The 24,130-nt window shown below is 36.3% G+C and overlaps 1 protein-coding gene across 3 annotated transcripts in view; it reads right to left on the reverse strand.

Moving 5' to 3' along the window:
* Positions 1-10,637: 10,637 nt before the first annotated feature.
* Positions 10,638-24,130, reverse strand: part of RFX3 (regulatory factor X3) — a 250,111-nt gene continuing 236,618 nt past the window's right edge. For all 3 annotated transcript variants that reach the window (XM_073345241.1, XM_073345239.1, XM_073345240.1), the window contains 3 exons: positions 23,614-23,767; positions 20,480-20,522; positions 10,638-17,945 (listed from right to left, as the gene is read on the reverse strand). In XM_073345241.1, coding sequence (XP_073201342.1) covers positions 17,707-17,945; positions 20,480-20,522; positions 23,614-23,767 — 436 coding nt within the window. In that variant the 3' untranslated portion in view covers positions 10,638-17,706. The remainder of the gene's footprint in view (positions 17,946-20,479; positions 20,523-23,613; positions 23,768-24,130) is intronic.

The raw sequence follows: 24,130 nt of genomic DNA on the forward strand, positions 1-24,130 counted from the left end.
CAAACAGTTGCCCATTGCAGAATCCATTTTAGGGGCTTCAGACCTGAGCTTAATTTAATCAGCAGGAAATTTATGTAATTTGCCAAAATTTAGGGCTGCATAGATTACGGTATTTAATTTTTGGAGTGCTGGGTAGAGAGATAAAACATCATCAGGCCTATTCTGCACACAGTTAATAAGAAACACTACAGGACCGCCTGAAGGAGAAGGTGGGATAAAACTTTAAAACCGTGGTAACTTTCCTGCATAGAATCAGCAGGTCCTCCAAGGAAAAATAGCAGGGCTGATCTGGGACTTCAACTGTGGAGACAGTTGTTATCCAAGAAATCTGAATCCTTCAAATCCATTTTATTGGCGGTTACCGGAGAGAGAGTTAACAGACAACTCAGAGTCTAATGCTTTAATGCCCTTCTAGACTAGGTCCTTCAAGTGAGGCCCATACATCTAAGGGAACAGTATTACTGGGAATTTCAGCAACATTAGGTAATTTGACCTTGACTGGTAGGACACTGGAAGATTTGACTAACCCTTTTCCCCTTTACTACAATTGGAGGTAGGGCTGTAGTCTCTACAAATGCTTTTGCTAACAGGTCTGGGAGAAAGGAAGAAAGAAGGACAATAGAGAAACCCAGTAGTAACTGTCCTTATTAATAGCTTTTTCCAGCTGGTCAACTGATTGTAAACCCACTGAAGATTGTCCTTCACCAGACGATTAAGAGGCTGGTGGTTTTTTTACTCTTTCAGAGACCACCACAGATGGCAAAGTTCTGGAAAGTCAGGCTACAAAATCTGGAGAGCCTGAATTAAATTGCCTGGTCATAAGAGTTACCTTGATTTATTTTTCTTTTGGCCTTTGCAGTTTTGTCAGATAGGTTGTCACCCAAGGGGGTTATTAGGAGAATTACTGGGAGAGTCTAAGAAGGAGAATGTTCCAGAATGAGGCAAGGGACCTCAGAATGAGGTACAATAGGACTGGGGCATTTGGAAAACAGATAAAGATGCTTGGATTAACCGTAAAAAAATTCAGCCATATCATAGGTAGTATGCCTGTCTGTCTTGAATGTGTGAAGGAAGTGAAAACTCATTGAGTTGTGGAGTAAACTTGCAAACCCAGAGAATATAATGATGCTCCTGCATATCATACATTCTGAAACCATTTCACTGAGCCATTCCTGTTTATTATTTCTATATTTGTCTGGAAGAGGAGAAATAATAACTAGCATCTGTGGGATGTGAAATCAATCTCATTCAAGGATAAACATTTGGGGGTTGGACTAGATGACCTCCTGAGGTCCCTTCCAACCCTGATATTCTATGATTCTATGATCTTCATCATGTGCATTTGGCTTCTTCGTCATGAATTGTGCAGTTATTACCTCCCTAGTGGGATGAATTCCATAACTAGTGATGCTCATAATTCTGTTTCCACTGATAGGTAAAGAACTTCAGGGTCCCATGTCTGTTAAAGAGTTTATTTTACTAAATTGGTATTTGCCCCAAGTACAATAAAACTAGCTGCAGTAATTATGGGACCATGTTCATTTGATGAAGATGAACATATTTCTAAGGCTACTTTTGCCCTGACAAGTCCTCCCTATTACAAAATTGGTTCAAAGTATCAAACACTTTTTGTGGAGAACCAAGAAAGCTAGGACTAGCATTATCAAATACAAATGTCCACAGAAGTAGGGGGCATCATCTTTCTGAACTGGAAACTACAACTATGCAGCATCACTAAGTGTGATACAGGAATGGCTACACTTAAGTTCTAGCCGATAACAGGTACTACCATGGCAAATGGTTGAACAAGCTATCATTTCTCTTGTAAGACTGAGTTCTTCAGGCTTCTGTGTAAAGCATTATCTTTTGACTACCACATCTGTTGTTGTACTGACTAAATCTGCAAACGAAAATCAAAACCCTAGGTTGGTCCAAGGATTATAACCCTAAATGAGTACTTCCTCAGTAAGATTCTTATGTCCCTGAATCAACTGTGGCCACAACACAATACAGAAACAAAATAATTTTACATATTCTGCAATTAAGAGAGTTTATAACAAAGGCTAGATCTAGCTCTCTATTGTCAGTGCATATAAAATACACAGGGAAACACCCACAATATGAAAACCCTCTGACATTTTATTTACACATTTTACACAATCTTATAGAATACTATAGATGAAAGACCATCAATCCCTGTAAGTTGAGCACGTGTAAGTTTTGGCAGGACTAAAGCCTTATTGTGTGACTATCACCACAGCAACTAGATGTTATTACAAAAGTTTAAAGCCATGTAAATATCATTAAATTCCAGGAAATGCGCTATCAAGTTAATAGGCTTCTTCAGAAACTTCCTAAACAGAGATAAAGACAGAGAGTAATCTACCGCCCCTGCTATAATCAGAAATGAAAATTTTAAATAAATTAGTTAGGGCTTTTCATATGCACACATTCTACCTCACTGCAGGTAGGGAACAATGCCTTTTGCAAGGTACTGAAATTATTTTAGCACTAATATTATACAAAACTCTTTTTCATACCTGATATAGGAGCTGACTAACTTCAAAGCTATTAAATATTGAGAGGGATAGGGACTTTAAAAGCTTTGAGGGTAAATCACCAATAGCTTTGGTATATTAGAGTGTTGCAGATACACATCACAGAGCTAGTTGGTGAATATGGATAGCCACAGCATTCACTTATCCTTGAGGAGTCTGACAGTGGGGATAAGTCTAGCTATTTGGTCCCATGCTGAGCCTTGAAGGCTGTGGGTGAACATATCTGTTCTGCATGTTCCTGAAGTTTGTCTGAAGAGCTGTGGTTGAGAGAATGGGGAGTGGGCTATGCCACGCTAGTCTTTCATTGATGGAATGTGGGCCTGCTGACTGGGGATGAAAATAGCATATTATCTTGTTCAGATGCACTCATGGGTTTGGATTTCTTGGGTGAAGCTTCAGGAAGGGAGGGGTTCAGTGAATAGTCACAGAGGAAAAAATACTTTCCTGAACTTCAGAAACAATACTGAAAGGGAGAGAATGGTGATCACTGGTTGCTACTGACCTGTAAATATATGGTAAAATGGTCATATTAGGGTAGAATTCACTTTGCCCACATAAAGCCCAAGTAACGAGAGCAGATGGGAAAGTAGAATCCGTCTCCCCATACTACAGCCAATAAGGATTCTGCAATGTATCCCCATTTCTGACCATTACTCCAGCCCGTGGGCTGGAATAGCAGTTGCTACTGCAACCTCTCAACATCTGTGCAAGATACCAGGACTTCAGGTTGAAGCTCTTGGGGCCCTTCCCTGCACTTTGGCCTCCATGGGACCAGCTCAGGGACTTCCTCTGCAGTGTGCAAGCTGTGCAGAGATCCCTCTACACAGCTGCTCTGCTGGCAGCTCCTCCCTAAATGGAAAAGGGGACCTTTCTCCAGCCCTCTGGGCCAGACTGAATTCACACTGCAGGAAAGAAGCAGGAAAGTCGGAACTCCCACACTTGTCCTGCTGCTGAAGACAACTTCCTTTGGGAAGCTAAGTGGGCTCTGGCCTGGAGTCCCAGGTACCCTATTAACTAGCTTGAACTTTCTAGGAGTCTGCCCAGATTAAGGAATCCCAACAGAACTGGAGTGCCTGGAACAGTTATGATAGCAAAAATGTCTCCAGGTTATGAATGCATAGCAATTCCACAGAAAAATGTGTTATCCAGAAGGGTTCTTACTAAAAATGGTTCTGCTCAGAAAATTGCTCAGAACAAGCTGGTAACAGCAACACTGTTGTAGTACTATTGTCAAGAAGGTTTTTATAAAAATGCCCTGCTGTTAAACTAATCCAGCCACTGGGAAAGAATGCACACGATAGGATTTAGCAAAATCTGGAATGAGATCAGCCACATCAACTTCAAGTCAGCGCACCAACTCTATCTGGCATCCCTCTGACTGTGCCAGAAATGGATCAAGGTTTCTCAACGGCCAATGTCAGGTCTGTGTGTGCACTGATGGTTGGCTTCATATATGTAATGGCAATTGGCACAGACATTGATGTGCAATGAAACGATTGCTACAATTTAGTGTGCTGTGAGCCATGTGGCATTTTACACTATAGATATAAACTGCTGAGAGGAGGCAAGTTAAATAGAATTTTAAACATGATACAGTACATAGCTTATTTAATTGAGAGTATCAGTAGTGTACAGAATATTACCCTGTAAAATAGAAGCAATAAAAATAGGACAGTTCTTGCTCATAAACTGTATTATTTTGAATGGTGTCTTCCAGAAATAACCAATTTCTATGGAATTCTGCCATGTTTTGTGCTGTGGGATCCATATTATAGCAGAGTCAGGAAGAGCTGGAGTAAATAACCTTGAAATATGAAGCTAATTTAAATTACTTTTCTTAATACTGATAATGGGTCAGATCTTGTAGCTTCTCTCAGATAAAACTCCCAATGAAGTTGGTGGGTATTTTACCTGAGTCAGGGCTGAATAACATGGCCTAATGACATTTATCAGGGTGGGGGAATTTATTTTACAGATTCTTTGTGAGTAGTTGTGTGTTGGAAGAAAAACACCTCAGCATCACTGCTGCATCAGTTTAGCCAGGTCATCTCAATCTCCAATTACAAACCAACTGAGAGGATCTGTAAATGGACCCTGACTGGTCAGTGGGGTAGAAAGACTGATAGCCTTATCCGGTAGGCTTCTGTGCAGGATTCAGGATTGCATCATACCATGCTTTCGGACCTCATGTGAAATAAGCTGATGGAGGTAATTAGTAGCGACTCTGAATGATCGTGCAGTTAGACAAAGTCACCAAACTTCAAGAGGCAACTTTTCTTTCTTTTCCTGAACCCAGTATAAAATGTGTGTTCTGCTGTGTTGATCCTGGCCTTTCAAGATCTCTTTGACATGCTGGGGTTTTATTACTTAATGGGACTTCCCCAATTAAAAATAGCATTCCAAGTCCTGCACATGGAATACAGTGTCCAAAACCGTGGGCAGTGGACCATTAGCAGTCCATGAAGCACTTGTTGGGAGCCTTTGGAGAGATGGCTGCTGGTGTGATGCCACCTTTCCTCCTTATTTCCAGGTTAGTACAGTGCATTAAAATAAGTTAGACAACATTGAACACTTTCATAATATTGATAAGCAAAACTTCCAGTGGGAGGAAAGGTGCTCTGCATTATTGTGCCTGGGAGAGAGAGTCGGTGAGAAAAATTCTCTACTAAGATGTGGTCCACACTGTAAAAGAGTTTGAATACTCCTGGCTCGCAAATACAATAATCATAAATCTCTTTTTCTCTCTGCAAAATTGTATGTGTAAACATTTGGGTGGCAGAGGGATTTCTTTTTTTACTTTTGGGCCTGGCTCTCCACTGCCTTGATCCTTGTGTAGTCATTTACACTTTTGCAAAGCCAGTATAAACCAATACCATTTTGATTTGGTAGCATTTTTACACTCATTTTGCACAGGTGTTAATTCTTGCATTAGGGATAAAGAAGTGGAAAATCAGGACCTCTACCTGTGGTGGTCCAAGCCTAAATATTTTCTGTATATACATTTTGCAGAATTGCATGTGCTGTCTTCAGTCCTGTAATAACTTCAACTACCTTTGCTTTTGCATTCTTGACTGGCTTTATTCTTTCTGAGAAGACCCAAGAGTAGCATTGGACAATTGCTCATATATGCTGAGGGGGCTCATGTGGGTTATTCTATTGTCCAACTTGTCCAGCATGTATGTGAGGCCATCAGAAAAGATAGCGTGCAGTGCCAGATGACTTTCAGCTATATATCCCTGTATTATCAGGTCAGGCTGCTGGAATCTCATTGGCTTACTCAAGTGTTTTGCCAGAATGAGTGCTGAGAGGCACCAGAACTAGCTGCATCTCAGCTCAGACAGGATTGGAGTTATTTTGGTTCGGTGGGAAATAACTGAAATAAATGGCAGAATTGAAACTGTATCCCTCAATTTGGTGGGTTATGTTTTCTTTTTGTGACTCATGTTCTTTTCCTCTGGGATCCCCAGCTAATTCTGGATGCATAGGCAGTGGCCAAGAAAGGTTTTTGTTATTTGCAGCCAGAAGGCTGTGCCCTTCTCTTCAGGTGTAGACCTCACTACAATAACCCATGCTTTTGTCACCTTGAGACTTATAGTAATGTGCTCTACATGGAGTTAATTTTGAAAATTATTAGTAAGATTTAGCTGATGCAGAATGTAGTAGCCCAATTGTAGAAGAGTGTTTCTTGCAGGAAATACATTCACATGCTATAAAGGCTGCACTGAATTTCAGCTTATTGCTGGATACCATTAGAAGTGTTGGTTTTAATACATAAATCCATAAATGAGTTGGATGCTGGTTCCCAAGAGACTGTCTCTTTGATATCCTGGCATTTGAGAACATCTTTCATATAAATCCAACAAACTTGATGTATAAAACTTGCCAGTTGAAAATTTCACTTTATTATTTGCCTCAAATGAAGGACCCTAACCTCAGGTTACATAGTGTTGAAATGGGCTGATATGTCTCCTGATAGGGTTCCAGGCTAGCAAAGCAACTTCATTGAAAGAGAGGTTTTGAATATCCAGTTGGATTTCACAAAGAAAAAATTGGAGGCACTGTGCTAAGCAGAGTAAAAGAAAGCAAGTATAACAAGTTCAGTCTGAAGATGCTCTCTTTCTACGGCAGGTCACCCTAACGAAAAATAAAACCCTAGTGCAGGGGTAGGCAACCTGCGGCACGCGAGCTGATTTTCAGTGGCACTCACACTGCCCGGGTCCTGGCCACCGGTCTGGGGGGGCTCTGCATTTTAATTTAATTTTAAATGAAGCTTCTTAAACATTTTAAAAACCTTATTTACTTTACATACAACAGTTTAGTTATATATTAGAGACTTATAGAAAGAGACCTTCCAAAAATGTTAAAATGTATTACTGGCATGTGAAACCTTAAATTAGAGTGAATAAATGAAGACTTGGCACACCACTTCTGAAAGGTTGCCGACCTCTGCCCTAGTGTTACCTACTCTTGCAAATTTTATCATGAGTCTCACAATATTTAGTGTTATTCTTAAAGCCTCAGCTCTTGGAGTCATATCATTATGTGAGAAGCTCCGCTTTAATAAAAACAAAACAAGTTTCTAACCTTTTCTGTTGTGGTGAAAAGCTTGAAAATATGACCCAAGTGCACCATAAAGGCTCAGGAACCAGAAGGCAAATAAAAAGAACTCAAAATGCATAATTAAAAAACCCAGAATTCTAAAGCAAATCTCATGGGTTTTAGGGCCTGGCTAATGATTTATGAATGTGTGGTTTTGGCAGTGTTGAAGCCACTACTTTTTAGTGTTTAAGATGCAATGAAATATTTGGAGAAGACATCTGCAGAAGATTAAAATTCACACCAAGATGCTCTCCACTGTGCTTCTTCTCACAACAATCCCATATTTCCACCATGTGGAAGAAAAATGTTTTTGGCTGATGTAATGAATAGGAGTTTGGAAAACCAATTAAGCCCCACTAATTTCCTTTGATTAACTTTAAAAAATCATAACTTGCAAGAGTGTCTTTTTTGCCTTGCAAGTTAAGATGAGACACTTAGTATATGTGTCGAAAGAATACAGTAGTAGATAGCGACATAAAACTGAAAACATTCTTGAAGGGAGCTGAGGTGGAAAAAGGTTCACATCTGGTATTTACTCTCTCCGACCAAACCAGAACCACCTTCAACCCTCAGCACAGATAAATGTATGAGAATAAATCTTAGCTATTAACAACCTAGAAAAGTTCTCAATGAAATTTTGGATGAACAATAGTAAGACATTTATATCCACTTTACTTTTCATTATGCAATATTTGCTATTATATACAGTAGATTCTATGTATCTTAACTGAAATTAAATAAAGCAGAGGGACTGGATTATGTTGGAAAGGATTTAACACATGTGCAGACTTTAAACGTGTATGATGGGATTGCTCAAGAATGCGGATATCAGGCAGATTCATCAAAAGATTTGGTTTCAGAGTAGCAGCTGTGTTAGTCTGCATCCGCAAAAAGAAAAGGAGGACTTGTGGCATCTTAGAGACTAATAAATTTATTTGAGCATAAGCTTTCGTGAGCTACAGCTCACTTCACATTTTCCACTGAATGCATCCGATGAAGTGAGCTGTAGCTCACGAAAGCTTATGCTCAAATAAATTTGTTAGTCTCTAAGGTGCCACAAGTACTCCTTTTCTTTTTTCAAACGATTTGGATAACTCATCAAATCTCTAAAGTACATTTAATGCCTGGGGCTAATAGCACGAATGATGATGGTGAGAGTGATGTCACAGAATAATACATTCTAAGCCATCTTTAGAAAACTTTGACATTTCAATGAATTACTCAGAGTAAAAGACTTATAGAGGACTAATTAATCCTGATATCTCTGCTGAATAACCCTGCAATCAGTTTAGTGGGCACAATCAGCACAGATTTGTGGACTTAACTCAATTTTCATTTTACTCTTGCAGTTTACCTTTGAAAATGAACTGAATCCAACATCTCCAAAGCGTACACAGCCAGGTGGCAGACACACTGCACAATATCAACTCCATGAGTCAACTATTCAGCAAGAATAAAAAATATGAATTTAAAATGAAGCCTCAGATGACACTGTAAATGAAATGAGTTAAAATACAAGCATTCCTGTCTCTTTCTCACTCATGTCTGTGCCTTCCCCAATGCGTGGAACCTTTGCCTTGACCTGATCCACCCTTTTCTTCTTCAAGTCCTTTTTTAAAATGCATTTCTTATAAAAGGCCTAAAAATCCTACTCTTCCTCTCTGAGACAGAAAGGTTAATAAAACAGACAACAGAAAGTCTATTAAACAAATAAAAATTGAGGAACAAATAAGTCTGCTAAACTTCACTATTCAATCTTTCTGTTAGTTTTTTCCTGTGTTTTCCATGATGTATCTAAATTGTAAGCACTTTGTATTCAATCCTGTCTGTAAGATGCAAAACATGCTGTTGGAAGTATACAAATAAATAAGTAAAAATTACAATTAATCAGAGGTCTCTGAATATAGGTTAGCAGGTAGGTAAATAGAATTGTCTTTGGATTTCCAGAGATGCTGAGCATCTATAACTGGCACTGAAGGTAGCGAAGGTGAGGATGCTCAGCATCTCTGGAAATAGGGCTTTAATTCCATGCATCTTTCTGGACTTATGTAAGGGGTTGCACATCAAAATACTCTGACTGCATTTTCACATGCAAATCCATGCAGAAAACGTAGGTTAAATCAACACAGGGCGAACTTTCATGTTTAACCAACTTCCTTAGGTTTTAGCAGCGTAGATCACTATGTTTATGTCTACACTGCAGCTAGGAGTGAGCCTTGCACCCGGGGGTAGACAGACTTACATGAACGGGGTTCAAGCTAACACACTAAATACAGCAGTATGGACATTGTGGCTTGGGCTGGAGCTCATGCTCTGAAGCCTAGGGGGTCAGGTGGGCTTGACAGCCCAAGGTCCAGTCCAATCTGCAATGTCCGTACCTGCTATTTTTAGTGGGTAGCTCGAGCCCTGCTCACATGAGTCTACCCAGGCTGGGAAGCTTGCTCCAAGTTGCCATGTAGACATACCTTATGAGGGCTACAGTGCATTTTTTCAACCCGATTAAAATGTAGTTAGACCCACCCATGCTGGCAAGCCAAGCTGTTGTATAGTCTGGTTCAGCCTCAACCATTTTTATACCAAGTTTAAACAGTTGTCAAACATTTTTATTTGCCCTCTGCAAAATTTTCCTTTCTGATCTTTCAAATCTCCACCAATAAATAGAGTTAATTCTACTTCATTCCTCCATCCTTTTGTGAGTCTTGCTTATTTGGATTGTAAAAACTCTTAAAGACAGCAACAGTAGCTATATGTTTGTACCATACCTGTTACAATGGGATGCAAATCCCAGTTGGAGGCACCAGATTCTACTGTAATAAAAGTAAATATTAATAACTACGATGTATACTGGACTTCTTATTTGCAATGAAGATCTTCACTGTGTACTCTGGGTATGTTCCAAACAGGAAACTTTCTATTGATAGCATGGGATTCTGAGCACAGAACTAGCATAGAGATCTGCAATGCAAACTAAAGTGCAAAATTTTTCTCTTTGAGGAGAACTCAGCCGTATATATTAAACTGGGGAGCGGGAATAAAAAGGGTCAAAATAATTTTTTTTAAAAAATCTAGGCTACATTATTATGAGCTGAGGTCCTAAATTATAAGATATTTGTATTCTATATTTAAATAATAATTTGTAAAATAAAATTTTAATCTGGGTTGAGAAATGGTAAGCAATATCAGTGTGAAATGAATCAAACCAGAGGAGTAATAAACCCGTTATAACCTGTTAATACTGGGATCATGGACAGCTCATTAGCAGAAGAAGCACTTGATCACTCAATTATATTTTTCTTCTATGGTCTGAGGCACACTACACAGTAGTTTTTAGATTTTATTTTTAGTATTTCTAAATATAAATATTTCTTAATTTATTATGAAGCCAGAAAGGTGATGTTATTTAATTTTTCTCCCAAAATCAACAGTCCTGTGAAATATTTGGTTATACAAGAAAATTAATAAAAACAGAAGCATTTAAAATTTGTTTGTAACAAGAAAACAAATTTATTGATTTTTAAAAGACAAGACACAATTTTGTTTTGAAAAACACAAGAAAGCTAGCCTGAGTTCAAGTCTGAAATATTCAGAAAAATCCTACTATCTTTAGTATGTTCCAGTCATTTGTTTAAACAACACACTAAAAGTTAATATATATTTTTATAATTATAAAAGTTCCCCAGTTATTGTACAGTACACAATACAAATTGCCCACAAACTATTATTTAGCTCCTGCCAATTTTGAGAGGACATGATATACTAAAAGATTTAGCATTTCTCACAAAAATCACATCAGGAAATACATATTTACAAAATCAAATACATTATACAAAAAACTCATCACGTTATTCTGTAAAGATGTTTTCTTTAAATAATTAAAAAGTATATTTAACTGTAATCCAAAAACTGGAAAAGAACATTACATTATCTCACACATACAATCTACAAAAAAGTTGCTTACCTCATTTACATAACATATTCAGTCAATTGGAAAATAAAAGTTCAAATATCTCCTAGTGTTACAATGTTTCTGTGCTTGTGGGACTGAATAATGTAATCTGCCACTTACTAAGTGAAATTTAAATGATGGCACTTTAAAAAAAATAAAAATAAACACAACGAAGGAAGTTACCTAGAAGGTAAGAAAGCCCTGAGTGATAGTAGAATTTACTGATTGGTAAGCACTACAATTAACCTAATTAAAAGTTTACCATCTCAGGCACAAATTTCCAAGTTTTCTAAAGGCACTCACTTAAAGTTTCTGTAACAGTCTCGCTGGTTACTACTGTAAATCCAAATTTTTGATGGCAACAAGTGGGGATGGGACAGGGAGAAGGAACTTGCTTTGGTACAAAATGATACCTTTTTTGACCAACAAATATTTAAAATCTATATACTGGGTTATTTTAATTTTATATGTAATGTATAAAAATAAGCCAAATCACCGTAATATTTTATTCAAGGAAAATTTACTTGGGCTCCTCAGCCACTTAAAAACTCACCAATGAACCCCTTGGCAGACATCATCCTCGCACTGAGGGACAGCCAAAGAAAATGGGATCCCTTTATCACTCCTTATGAAAAAAAATCTCCTGCTAACTTCAGTAGTTAATTTTCTTGAGCCTGGAGTACTGAATCGGGTCCCTGATAATCATGAGTCAAAGGAGGTTATTCCTCCCAATTCCTATATTCTTCTGAAAATGTCTTTTATTGTTTTAGAGTGAAATTCAGCCCAGTACGACAGCCCCGGCAAGATCATCTGCACCACCTGAGCCCCATGTTAAACAAGGCCCTGATTCAGGAAAGCAATCAAGCACATGCCCAATTGTGACTTAAATGACTCACCATCTTGTGCTGGGCCTTCTTCTCTGGGATGAATTTCACCCTTAACAATCGATGTAAATTAACAATTCTTACCAAATATTTCATTACTCAGGGCTTCCAATCCCATCATCATAATTTTTTTTAAAAAAATTCAAACAAAACAAAAGAGTTAAAACAAATGTTTGAAAATAAGGCATATCTGACTTCAAACAAAAAATAGGCAGTCACTTTGTAAGTGGCTTTTACTATTTTTTAAGTAAAATTGGTAAATTAAACTCAGGTCTACTGGCACATAAAATCACTAGCAGCAATGATCAAGGCATGCAAACTGAGAAGCATTTACAGTAAATTATGAATAAAAAATTGTTAAATTAAAACCCTTTGAGTATTGCATTTGTTTTAATTAATTATGCATGAATTTGCATTGTTTATTTGACTAAAAAAAAGTTTACAACATATCTGCACTACACTACTGATGTATTTCCACTAAACATCTTAATATGAGACTTTTTTGCACTCAGCTAGACTAAAGCAAGCACAGCTGCAGATAATGGTGATCACTGGTTGATACTGCAGGGAACCAGTACAATATCTACAATATTCTCATATAGTAAGGTGACATTTAGAACTATTTTTTTCAGAGTCTCCACCCACTTCTAAATTTGTGCCCTTATTTTTGTATGCACAATTTATTTGTGAGAAAAAAGGTGTTTTTTCAGATGCCAAAATGCAGGTGCAAATTTATAGGTTTGGTTTTTTTTTCTTTTAAATTCTGACACTCAGTAAGGGCCATCCAAAAGTGCTTTCACAGATGAACTTGAACCAAGTGCCTCTATCTTCTTTGTTATCCATATGCCATTTCACAGTGACAAAATGTTGAAGTGGTATAAATAAAATTATGTTCTTTTTGCAATTGTTTATGCAAAAGATTGCGCAGAAAATTTAACGGCAAACATCTCAAATGTCCTGCAAAAATCATCCTTACTTATTATGACAGTTTTGTTCTGTTTTTATTCCTAAAGATTTCCATTTACAGTACTGGTGCTTTCCAATGCTACCCTAATGAGATTTTCAAAGTCTAAAAATAACCCTTTTTGCTAAATTCCCACCTTTTAAAGGCATTTTAAATACTTCACAACTTGTATTTATAGGACCATATATTTGACTCCTTCATTAAATATTTACGGAATTATGAAACTAAAGGAGCTGAAGTACTGTTTTGCTGTAGACAGTACACATAGATGGCAGTATATATTTTAGCCTAAATCAATCAAGCCTTCTACAACAAATTGAAAAGTCTACATAGTATGCAAGCATTTACTTTAGAAAAAAACATTTGTTGCAACATAACCAGACACTTAGATGTATACAATATCTTCAGTAGACTAATAATTAAATTACCTGAAAAGATTTTCCCCTTATCATGTGACTTACAATGCTCAAAGGGTTAATGCAAGGCATTACATCAAATTAATTTTCTAATACTAGAAATAAGCACTGTGTTTATGCTTCTATTCCAGTTTTTTAAAATCACCAAATAAAGTATCAGAGATACTATAATTCCATTCATTGACTTATCTTAACCATGTACACAGAGGTTGTCCTGTTCCACAGAGACAAGGGCCCAATTTTCAGGAATTAGTACTGCTCTCCCAAATTAATATTTCAAATTCTAAAATTACTGTAAAAAATGAGTTCTAATATTACAGAGTTTATTGATTTCTTTTTATGGCTATAAATGATTTTTTTGTTCTGTGAAACCACTTCTCTAAATGAAACAACTGCAATCTATTTTAAACTAATATACGTGTTTTCCTAAACAGTGCAGATGACATCTGGTAAGAACCACAAAGATATCAGATACGGTCTTCAAATGAAAATAATTTGAACATAGCAGTGTTTCAGACATTTAAAAATACCTCGTTTTAAATTAAACAAATTTGTATATAGACCTATACATTCCTGAATGACAATACACCAGCATTTTATTGATTTTACCCATTTGTGAAACTCAAGGCAGTAATGTTGCACATCGCTTATTTTGTAGGTAAACAATTTTAAAACTATTCTCCAGATGTTGTGTAAGGAATATTATCTAAACAAAGATGCATTAAACATGCTACAGTACAAGAGTAAGCACAAAAAGAATGGCAAGTTGGAGAGACAAAAAGTAATTTTAAATCTAGTGTACAATGAGAGACATGAAAAAGTACCAACAATTTTGCATACATATAAAAACTTGTGAAAATTGGGCCCCATGTTTTGAGAAAGTGGATCAACAATACCCCCCACATTGCTCACTGCATTATTTGTGCTAAAGGGGGAGGGGGATATTTTTAAAATAATTATTCTGAAATCAGTGTCTGGATCAGATAAAATCCACAAATCACATAGGCACTGACCCTGCAATTTGTAGCATGTGGGCAAACTGCTGCACTCCCACAGAGCACCAATGAAATTAGTGGTTTTAAGGGTTGGCACTTAAGTCTAGCCACATACTACATGATGCAGAACTGGGAACACGGTTTTAAATCTCTGTTTTTACCAAAAATCATTAACCCTTCCCACATATTAATAAATAGCAAAAGTGTGCAAATTGATTGATTATATATATAGTGTTTGATTTATTACAACTCCATTAAATGTAAAAAACCAAAACCAAACCCACAAACACCACCCAAACGTGTAAATTTACACAGTATTTTACTTCATTAAAGGAGAGATCTTGTAAGAAAATGATGGAAATGTTATTTAAAATTGACACTATAATCGAATTATAAACATGGGAATACAAACTATTTCATTCAATTAACTGAACACGCCATGATTCCAATTTATTTTGATAAATAACACTCTTTTTCAGAAAGAAAAGGAGTAGATCACCTCTAGTTAATTAAGATTTCTGGCATGTTAGATTCTCAGATTCATCTAACATTCTAGTTTTCATCTAAGGCATAAAAATTATTGTTGGTTCAAACTGTGAAATACATTCCATTTTTGTATTTACTCTTATTTTTTGCACTGTGGGAACAGTGAACAACTGGGGGGAGAAGTTGAATCATGGAGGGCTTACAGGCTCCACCTTTGATAGCAATCCAAATTTGCATGTTACAATCACACTTTTCTCTCAGCATGAGCAAATCCAACATTAAAACAATACAGGACAAGGAAAAGAAAATATTTAAGGTTTGCCAACACAAAAGATGAAACCAGTAAATATATCTGGTCCAATTCAGAACCTCAGTATTAAAGCATTAAAAGAAACTATGTTGAAAATGGAAAATATTTTGTTATTTTTATATTTAATTTAACCTGTAAACAGTTCATAATGCACAATGAAGGGGAATAAATATTTATCACAGCTTAGTTTTATTTTAATGAGGGGTGCAGACATGCTCTTTTGGATGGAAAAAAAATCAGGACACGCAAATAATATCTGGGTGAACAAAACCTATGAAACCTAGAGCTTGCATAAATTTCAAATACTGTAAATGACATAAACCCTATCTTGCACTCTCTACTCAGGGAAAACACCCATTGACTGGTGCGAGCTGTAGAGCATGTAAAATCGGGCCCCAAATTCTGAACAGTACAACTCTAAACAATTTATACTTATTTTATACATTAAAAATGTTTACTAGTGTATTAAGAAAATTTACTTGATCTGTATCAGTTCTTGGAGCATATGAAAACTCTAGCAAGAAAGATGTATACTATAAATATACTGTTCATCTCACATGCTGTTCAGCCATTTGGTACAGGTAAAAAAGATCAGTCCAAAGACACACTAAATAAACCAGACTAAATAACTCATTAGTTTTTTTTCCAACCGGCCCTCTCAATAAAACTGAAATGTTTGTGTGTGTACTTTCCTTCATTTTTGGCTTTTTTGCTTGCTTGTTTATTTCCACTATTAGAACTGAGTAGATTTGTGTGCCTGTTTTAAAAATAATGAAATGTATAAAATAATCACACATGCCTGTGAGATGTTTCATGTCAATTAAAATGGGATGTACACACATTCTCTATGATTTAGCCATTAAACATAATTGCAGACTGACACCCCACCACACATACAAATTGAAAACATGCTCTGCATTAAGTACCTGCTCATTTTGTTTACTTTCTAAAATTAAAAGTAGACAAGGGTTTAGAAAATATATAACCATGCTTGGGGCTGGGGTAACCTACTTTGTTAACATTTGAAGTTGGCATTAAAGCTAGTTTTGCTTTCCAGATCCCCAAGCATATCTCATTTGTAATAAAGTGAAATTCAGCTAGAAACAAGAAAAAATAGGTTTATTGTCACTCTAAGAGGGATATTAACACCATTTAGTAATAAAAAATTTCCTTTTATTTCTTTGAAGAATATGTAACCTGCCCTTACTTCTTAGGGAATTTGAAAATGACAGGCACACCTTGCTGAATGAATTTAAGAGTTATTAATAACAAAAAGTACTAAATCTTAGCTTCAGTTCTGTTTAAGGCACCATGTAATAGCCGAGGTACAATGATCCCTGATGTACATTCTTAAATGGCAATGGTCCATCTAGCCACCTATTCAAATTCTACACAATTGGGAATAAGTACAAATGAGGTGTGCCAGTTACACTGCCTTATTTAATTTTTGTAAAAATTTAAATCCACTTACTTTAAGAACTAGGAAATATTTTTGAAGTAAATATGATGCAGGTTGCTACATTCCTTGCATTCTATAAGTTATCTTTTATAAGAGCAGCAGATTGAACTACTAGTAGGAAAAAGACCTGGAATAGAAGAAATTCATCCAGATGGAATGGTTTCCTGTATGTCCAGTTCAGCATAAGTAGCACATACACTTACAAAAATCAAGTCACTTCTTTTTCAACTTCAGTATCTATCTACTACAGTCCCACTTAACAGCTGAAAGCATCTGTGCAGTGGTCTCAAATATAGAATCAGTAGTCTTCAAACAGAGGAACTGGTATGCAAACAAAATGTAAAACTGATGGTTTCAATGGAAGCTTGCATTGTTTACATGATGGTCTGATAATTATGTACATTTATTATGCACACATTACCATTCTCTCATTTAGTCTGCATTCATGAATGCAGAAACATAACTCTTCCTTAGATAAAGAAAACAATAGATCTTCTCAACCCTCCAGCATTATAATAAAAATTCCTAAAACTTTCCCACTGAATGCTCAGAAATATGATCAAAATAGTAGTGTCTTCTAGTTCTGTCCAATGAAAAGCACCTTTTTATGACAAATTTGATGCATCTGCTGTCAAATGAATATGCCTCCAGTGTAAATCAAAGAAAATATTTCTTTTGATATTTCACAGAAGTGCATCTAATTAAAAAACTATGTATATTAAATCATCACCATAACTAACAATTAACATTAACATATTTTAAAAAACTATGAAAAAATTAAATTACTTTAATTATAAGATGACAAAAACATTAATAGTAAGCTTTGCAAAATCCTTCTTGACAAGTGAAACTAAGAAAACTCTTAATATTGAGTGACCAATGTAAAATGATTTTGTTTACAAAAATTTTTTTTTAAACAGATCTGGGAAAATACATACACCCATTCCATTTCACAACTCCAACAAAGGTAATGTTCAGCAAAGCTAAAATTTGACAACAGTCGCCTTCAGACTTATTCTCGTTTTTTCATATTAAGCCCAACGTCAACAGGGCTAATGTAATCTGGGGGGAAAAAAGCTTTAATATTTGTTAGACTGCAGTATATGTATTTCCAGTAGCACTGCATTGTCTGATAGTCTGAGTACTCGTGACAATGTGCTCATTGTGAAGTGGGGTCAGGAGGTTCTGCTGTACTCCACTCTCTAGTACTGGCTGCATGCAGCCCACCTGAAATGCCTGGGTTAGCTCAGCTTTCTCTCTCTTGGCTTGTGGCTCTCCAGATTCCTCTAGCTCTTCATCTATTTCGCTTTCAACTTCACTGCCCTCATCTGCACAAACAAACAACCATGAAACTAGCACACAGTGAAAAAAAATCTAAATACTGTGAATTACTAAGGCTTTTATTTTGCAAACAACACATAAGATATGAAAAACAGAAATCTAGCTACCTGAGAAGGTATAAACTGAAAATTGAGATTTTACTGGGAAAATGTCAGTGCATAATGTGAGATTCATGTGTTCAATGAACTCTCAGCTTCAAATATTATAGTACACATTCTTAATTTTGCAATTGCTTTTTGTCACTTCAAGCCAGCTCAAACAAATATAATAGTGTCACTAAAATAACAATAACTTTGTACTTATATAATGTCTTTTGCCTGCAGAATTTAACATGAATGGAGATGAAGAGAAGCTAAGTGACTTGCCCAAGATCACAGAGCAAGCCAGTGGGAAAGAAGAGAACAGAGGCCAGATTTGCTGATTCCAAGGCTCTACTTAGAGGACCTAGAAATTTACCTACTCTCTATTATACTTCTCACTATTTAAAAAGCTAGTTATTTGGCAAAGTGCTTGACAAACAATGGGCCCAATTTTGCAGTCCTTACTCAGAGAAAACTCTTACAGACTATCTACACACGAATGTGTATAGATTTCACCCACCAGCATGTAGCCAGTTTCGGGGTGGGATTTTGAATACCTACTAATGTATAAACAATCAGCCCTTTTAAAAGATTTTCTTATTAGAGGCCATATCTACAGCATCCTGTAATTATTCGATACTGAAATATACTGTAGATATTATAGAACACTCATTCAGAAGACTATAAGAATCTAGTTTTAGGTTCTGCGCTACTATATTTTAGGGCTGTCAATTAATTGCAGTTAACTCACGTGATTAACTCAAAAAATTAATTGTGTTTAATCGTACTGTTAAACAATAGAATACCAATTGAAATGTATTAAATATTTTTGGATGTTTTCTACATTTTCAAATATATTGACTTTAATTACAACACGGAATACAAAGTGTACAGTGCTCACTTTATATTTATTTTTTATTACAAATATTTGCACTGTAAAAAAACAAAAGAAATAGTATTTTTCAAATTCACCTAATACAAGTACTGAAGTGCAATCTCTTTATCATGAAAGTCGAACCTACAAATGTAGAATTATGTACAAAAAAATAACTGCATTAAAAATAAATCAATGTAAAAATTTAGATCCTACAAGTCCACTCTGTCCTACTTCAGCCAATCGCTCAGACAAACAAGTTTGGTTAAAATTTGCAGGAGATAATGCTTCCTGCTTCTTGTTTTCAATGTCTCTTGAAAATGAGAACAAGCGTTCACATGGCACTTTTGTAGTCGGCGTTGCAAGGTATTTACTTGTCAGATATGCTAAACATTTGTATGCCCCTTCATTCTCTGGCCACCATTCCAGAAGACATGCTTCCGTGCTGATGATGCTCATTAAAAAACAATGTGTTAATTACACTTGTGACTAAACTCCTTGGGGGAGAATTGTATATATCCTGTTCTGTTTTTCCTGCATTCTGCTACATATTTCATGTCAAAGCAGTCTCAGATGATGACCCAACTCATGTTCATTTTAAGAACACTTTCACAGCAGATTTGACAAAATGCAAAGAAGGTACCAATGTGAGATTTCTAAAAATAGCTACAGCACTCAACCCAAGGTTTAAGAATCTGAAGTGTCGTCCAAAACCTGAGAGGGATGAGGTGTAGAGCATGCTTTCAGAAGACTTAAAAGAGCAACACTCAGATACGGAAACTACAGAACCTGAACACCAAAAAAGAAAATCAACCTTCTGCTGGTGGCATCTGACTCAGAGGATGAAAATGAACATGCATCATTCCACACTGCTTTGGATCGAGCAGAACCAGTCATCAGCATGGACGCATGTCCTCTGGAATGGTGGTTGAAGCATGAAGGGACATATGAATTTTAGGGCATCTGGCACGTAACTATCTTGCAGTGCGGGCTACAACAATGCCATGTGAATGCCTGTTCTCACTTTCAGGTGACATTGTAAACAAGAAGTGGACAGCAGTATCTCCTGCAAATAAACTTGTTTGTCTGAGTGATTGGCTGAAGTAGTACTGAGTGGACTTGCAGGCTCTAAAATTTTACATTGTTTTATTTCTGAATGCAGTTTTTTGTACATAATTCTACATTTGTAAGTTCAACTTTCATGATAAAGAGATTGCACTTTGTATTGGGAGAATTGAAAAATACTATTTCTTTTGTTGTTTTACAGTGCAAATACTTGTAATAAAAAAAAATATAAAGTGAGCACTGTACACTTTTTATTCTGTGTTGTAATTGAAATCAATATATCTGAAAATGTAGAAAACATCCAAAAGTATTTAAATAAATGGTACTATTCTATTATTAAGTGTGATTAATGGGGATTAATTTTTTAATCACATAATTAATGGTGATTAATTTTTTTAATCACATGACAGCCCTACTATATTTCCATAATATTAAATTTTGTCTTGCTCCAGATAATACTAGTTTTATAAAGAATTATATGTTCAAGAGATTAAGTACTTACCTTTATCCATATTTCCAGGGGAAGCAGCATTTAAGTCGCCAAACTGCAAAATAATAAATATTCTTGGCTAGTCTTAAAATCCATACTGCACATCCTATTTAAACATCAAATAAAATGGTGATGTAGTCCATCCTTTTTATCATGCAGTTAGAAAATTATTTGCAATTTAACTCACCAATTTTTTAAAACAGTTACAGTCAAATACCTGCTTTGCTGCCGTGGTGCAAAAACAGCAAGAAAAACCTTTGTTTTTTGACTGGTCCACCTTAATCTGAACATTTCTGATTCTATATTGCAGCGACCAGGAAACTTTTAAACCAAGTTATCAAAATTAAGATGTGTGACAGCGTTATTTTAGAAAAGACACAGTGAGGTTAGACATGTACCAGTTGTGAAAAAAAAAAATAGTTGCCACAATTGGTAGATGAATCACCTTGACATAAGACTGTTTTTTCTTTTTGGTGATTTTTAAATACAGTCTTTCTACTGACCAAAAAGGAAGCATTTATGTAGAGGTGGGGAATGACAGGGTGCAGAAAATCAGAGAGACTTTCACTGAGTTCAGTAGTTCATTTTCCATTCCCACTAAGATGCATTTTACCATGGTTTACAATAAGGAAATAACATCAAAGCTAAAATAAAAAGCCCCGGCAATGAAAATGGTGAAACTAATTAAAAACTGAAGTTAAAATCCTGATTAAAATAATTATCTGACATCTTTGTCAGGATCCTTGCCTGTTCTGAGTGTAAGCTCTTAGAGTAAGATATTCCTGCATCGTACAGTTTAGAAAATATTTTTGGTGCCTATGATGTGCTGCCAATATTTAAACAAAAAGCTTCCACAAAATTTCCCCTTAAGACCTTGTTTGTAATAGAGAAATTTGCACCCATGTCACTACATCAATGACACTAGTGCACACACCTAATGTAAATACATTAACCAGTGCAAGTGTGCTCACCACAGCTGTATGTGGTGAATCCTTGTCCATCTGGCTTGAAGAAAAGGGGTTCCCCCTCCTACAGTGGACAGTAGAGGGGGAAAGTTTACACAGATAGAGCAGGGAAGAGCAGAAAGCAGCTATACCAGGGTGGCACATCAGAACATATATAAGCATAAGAACGGCCATATGGGTCAGACCAAAGGTCCATCTACCTCAGTATCCTGTCTTCCAACAGTGGCCAATGCCAGGTTCCCCCAGGGAATGAACAGAACAGGTACCTTACTGGGTACCCAAGTTATTTGGGAAGGATGAGGTACACTATCTAACAGGGGAGCAGACTATTTTTGTCCAGTATTTAGGAAGGAATCAGTAAATATCTGGGAACCCGGAGTGGGATGTGTGGGAGGCAGACAAGCTTAATTGCCTGTGCCTCCTTGTGGCAGATGGCCAGTGCAGGTACTTGTTACAGAGGGGATACAGTTATCAGATGAAATGGACTGGGAAAGGATTTGAAGGAAAGCATTCCTTAAATGAGCTGAGGAAAGGAATTGGGGGCTCCTACATCTGGTACAGGAGGGTGCTGAGTCCCCCTCCTTTTCTAGCCCTTTTTACCTCATGCAAGGGGAGGGTGGCTAGATTTCAGCAACGGGATGGCCAGGACCAGGTTGGAGATTATCTGGCAAATGATGATGACCTGCACTATGCAATTTTATTGCTGGATATTCCCAGATATTTGAGATGACAGAGTTGCAGTCTAAATAATATCAATTTTCTCGTTTTCTTCCAGTGTGGCCAAATAGTCGGGGTTTACATCAGGTGTATCTTATTCTGGTAATTATCTGATTTATGCAAACTAACTAAATGCAATGTTGTCTACCAGCCACCCACACCACCTGGAAAACAATCCTCCAGTTCCATCCCTTTTTTGAATGAGAAACTGCAGAACAAAATCTGACCTGTAATTCTCAGGTAAGAACAACATATATTTATTTAATATATTTCTAACATTACCTGGCTTCATTCTGGTCAAAAATACAGAAAGAATTAGCCTTCCTTTTGCTATATCATCCAAAACCAGGAATTGCACAGATACACAAATGGCATAAATAAAAAAATAGTTAACCACTTTCCCCCCAAAACTCAAAACAATTTTGGGCTGGTTCTTATTTGAGCTATAGAAGTTTGCCAGTCCTCAATTTATGTCAGACCATTATTGAAACCCTCACGCTAAACACCTCACAGTTAGCAAATTCTATTTCAATTAAAAAGACAGAAATATAGCAACTCTACATTTTGACATATTCCTTACTATACATACATTATAATGGGGAAACACTGCAATTTTTAAAAAAAGCCAGTATTGGATATAAATATCTGAATGGTTAGCAGGTGACTACTCAGAATGATTTATTTTTCTAAATTGTGTGATGCTGTATTATGTTGTATTAAGACACCACAAATTAAGCTAACAGTATATGGCACTTCCCCAACCTCTATTAAAGTAAAACATTTATGGATAATATTAAATAAGTCTTGAAGAAAGAATGCTGTATGATGTCAACTTAAGTTGTGAGTTGACTTAACAATGCAATAGACATAATGTGATTGATTCCATGGTATAAAAACCACCACATTTCAGTTAGATTAGCCACCTGCTAACTATATGGGTCCCAATCCAGCAACCACCTATGTATGGGCTTTACTTTATGTACATGAATAGTACCAGTGAAGCCAAAAGGACTAGTTGTGTGTAAAATCAAGGAAATGTAAGTGTTTGCACAATGGAATCTGAGACATTTATATCTAATCCAAATTATTTATTTCAGATTTTCAGTATATTATGCAAATGTTTAAGGAAATTAATTCTTACTTTCTGCGGATAGTTCACTGAAAAGAAGAGTTTCCAACTACAGGTTTCTTTTGCAATTTTTTTTAGAGTCCTGAGTTATGAGTGCTCAATAACTCTGCAAATCAGGCAACTTTATTTAGTTGCCTAAACGTGGATTAAGATTACCTAACTTTGGGCACCCAAGTTTGAAAATGTTGGTCTATTTCAAACCCAGTCCAAACCTTATGCCTACAGCAGTTATATTAAACTCTTCCCACATTTAATTAGAAATTACAGACACTTTGTAAAGGTACATTCCAAATTCATCTCTAAATCAACCAGTCAGCTCTTGCATATTATCTTACCTCTCCCATAACTGCTATAGGTGTTTCTCCTGTTGCCTGAGCAACACGATGTTCTACTAAGTAAAACATGTACTCATCATAAAGCAGGCGGATCAGATGAAAAGAGCCAAAACTAGCAGCACTGCGCAAGGTTAAGTCTCGAATAACCATTGAGCTGTTTAAAAATGAAAAGATATATACATAAAATAAATATTAAAATTACCCCATATTTACAATTACATGACTTATCCATATGGAGAATTAACTCAGAGAAGAATCTTCTGCAGTTAACATTATCCACAGACACAAAACTCCTGAGTTATGGGGTTTTTGGGGTGCAATGTCAAGGAAACCAATGCAGGAAAGATATTAGAAATGATTATTTGCCTGAATACTCCAGAATCTATATACCATACCTTGCTCTGCAAATATGGATTATTTTGGCACAGACCCATCCCAAACATTTCTCAAAAGTTAAATAGAGTAGGTGAATTTGCATTTTTATATTATATTATTTTCAGAGAAGTCACTTTACAGG

This window comes from Lepidochelys kempii, chromosome 5, assembly GCF_965140265.1.
Source record: "Lepidochelys kempii isolate rLepKem1 chromosome 5, rLepKem1.hap2, whole genome shotgun sequence".
Lineage (NCBI taxonomy): Eukaryota > Metazoa > Chordata > Testudines > Cheloniidae > Lepidochelys > Lepidochelys kempii.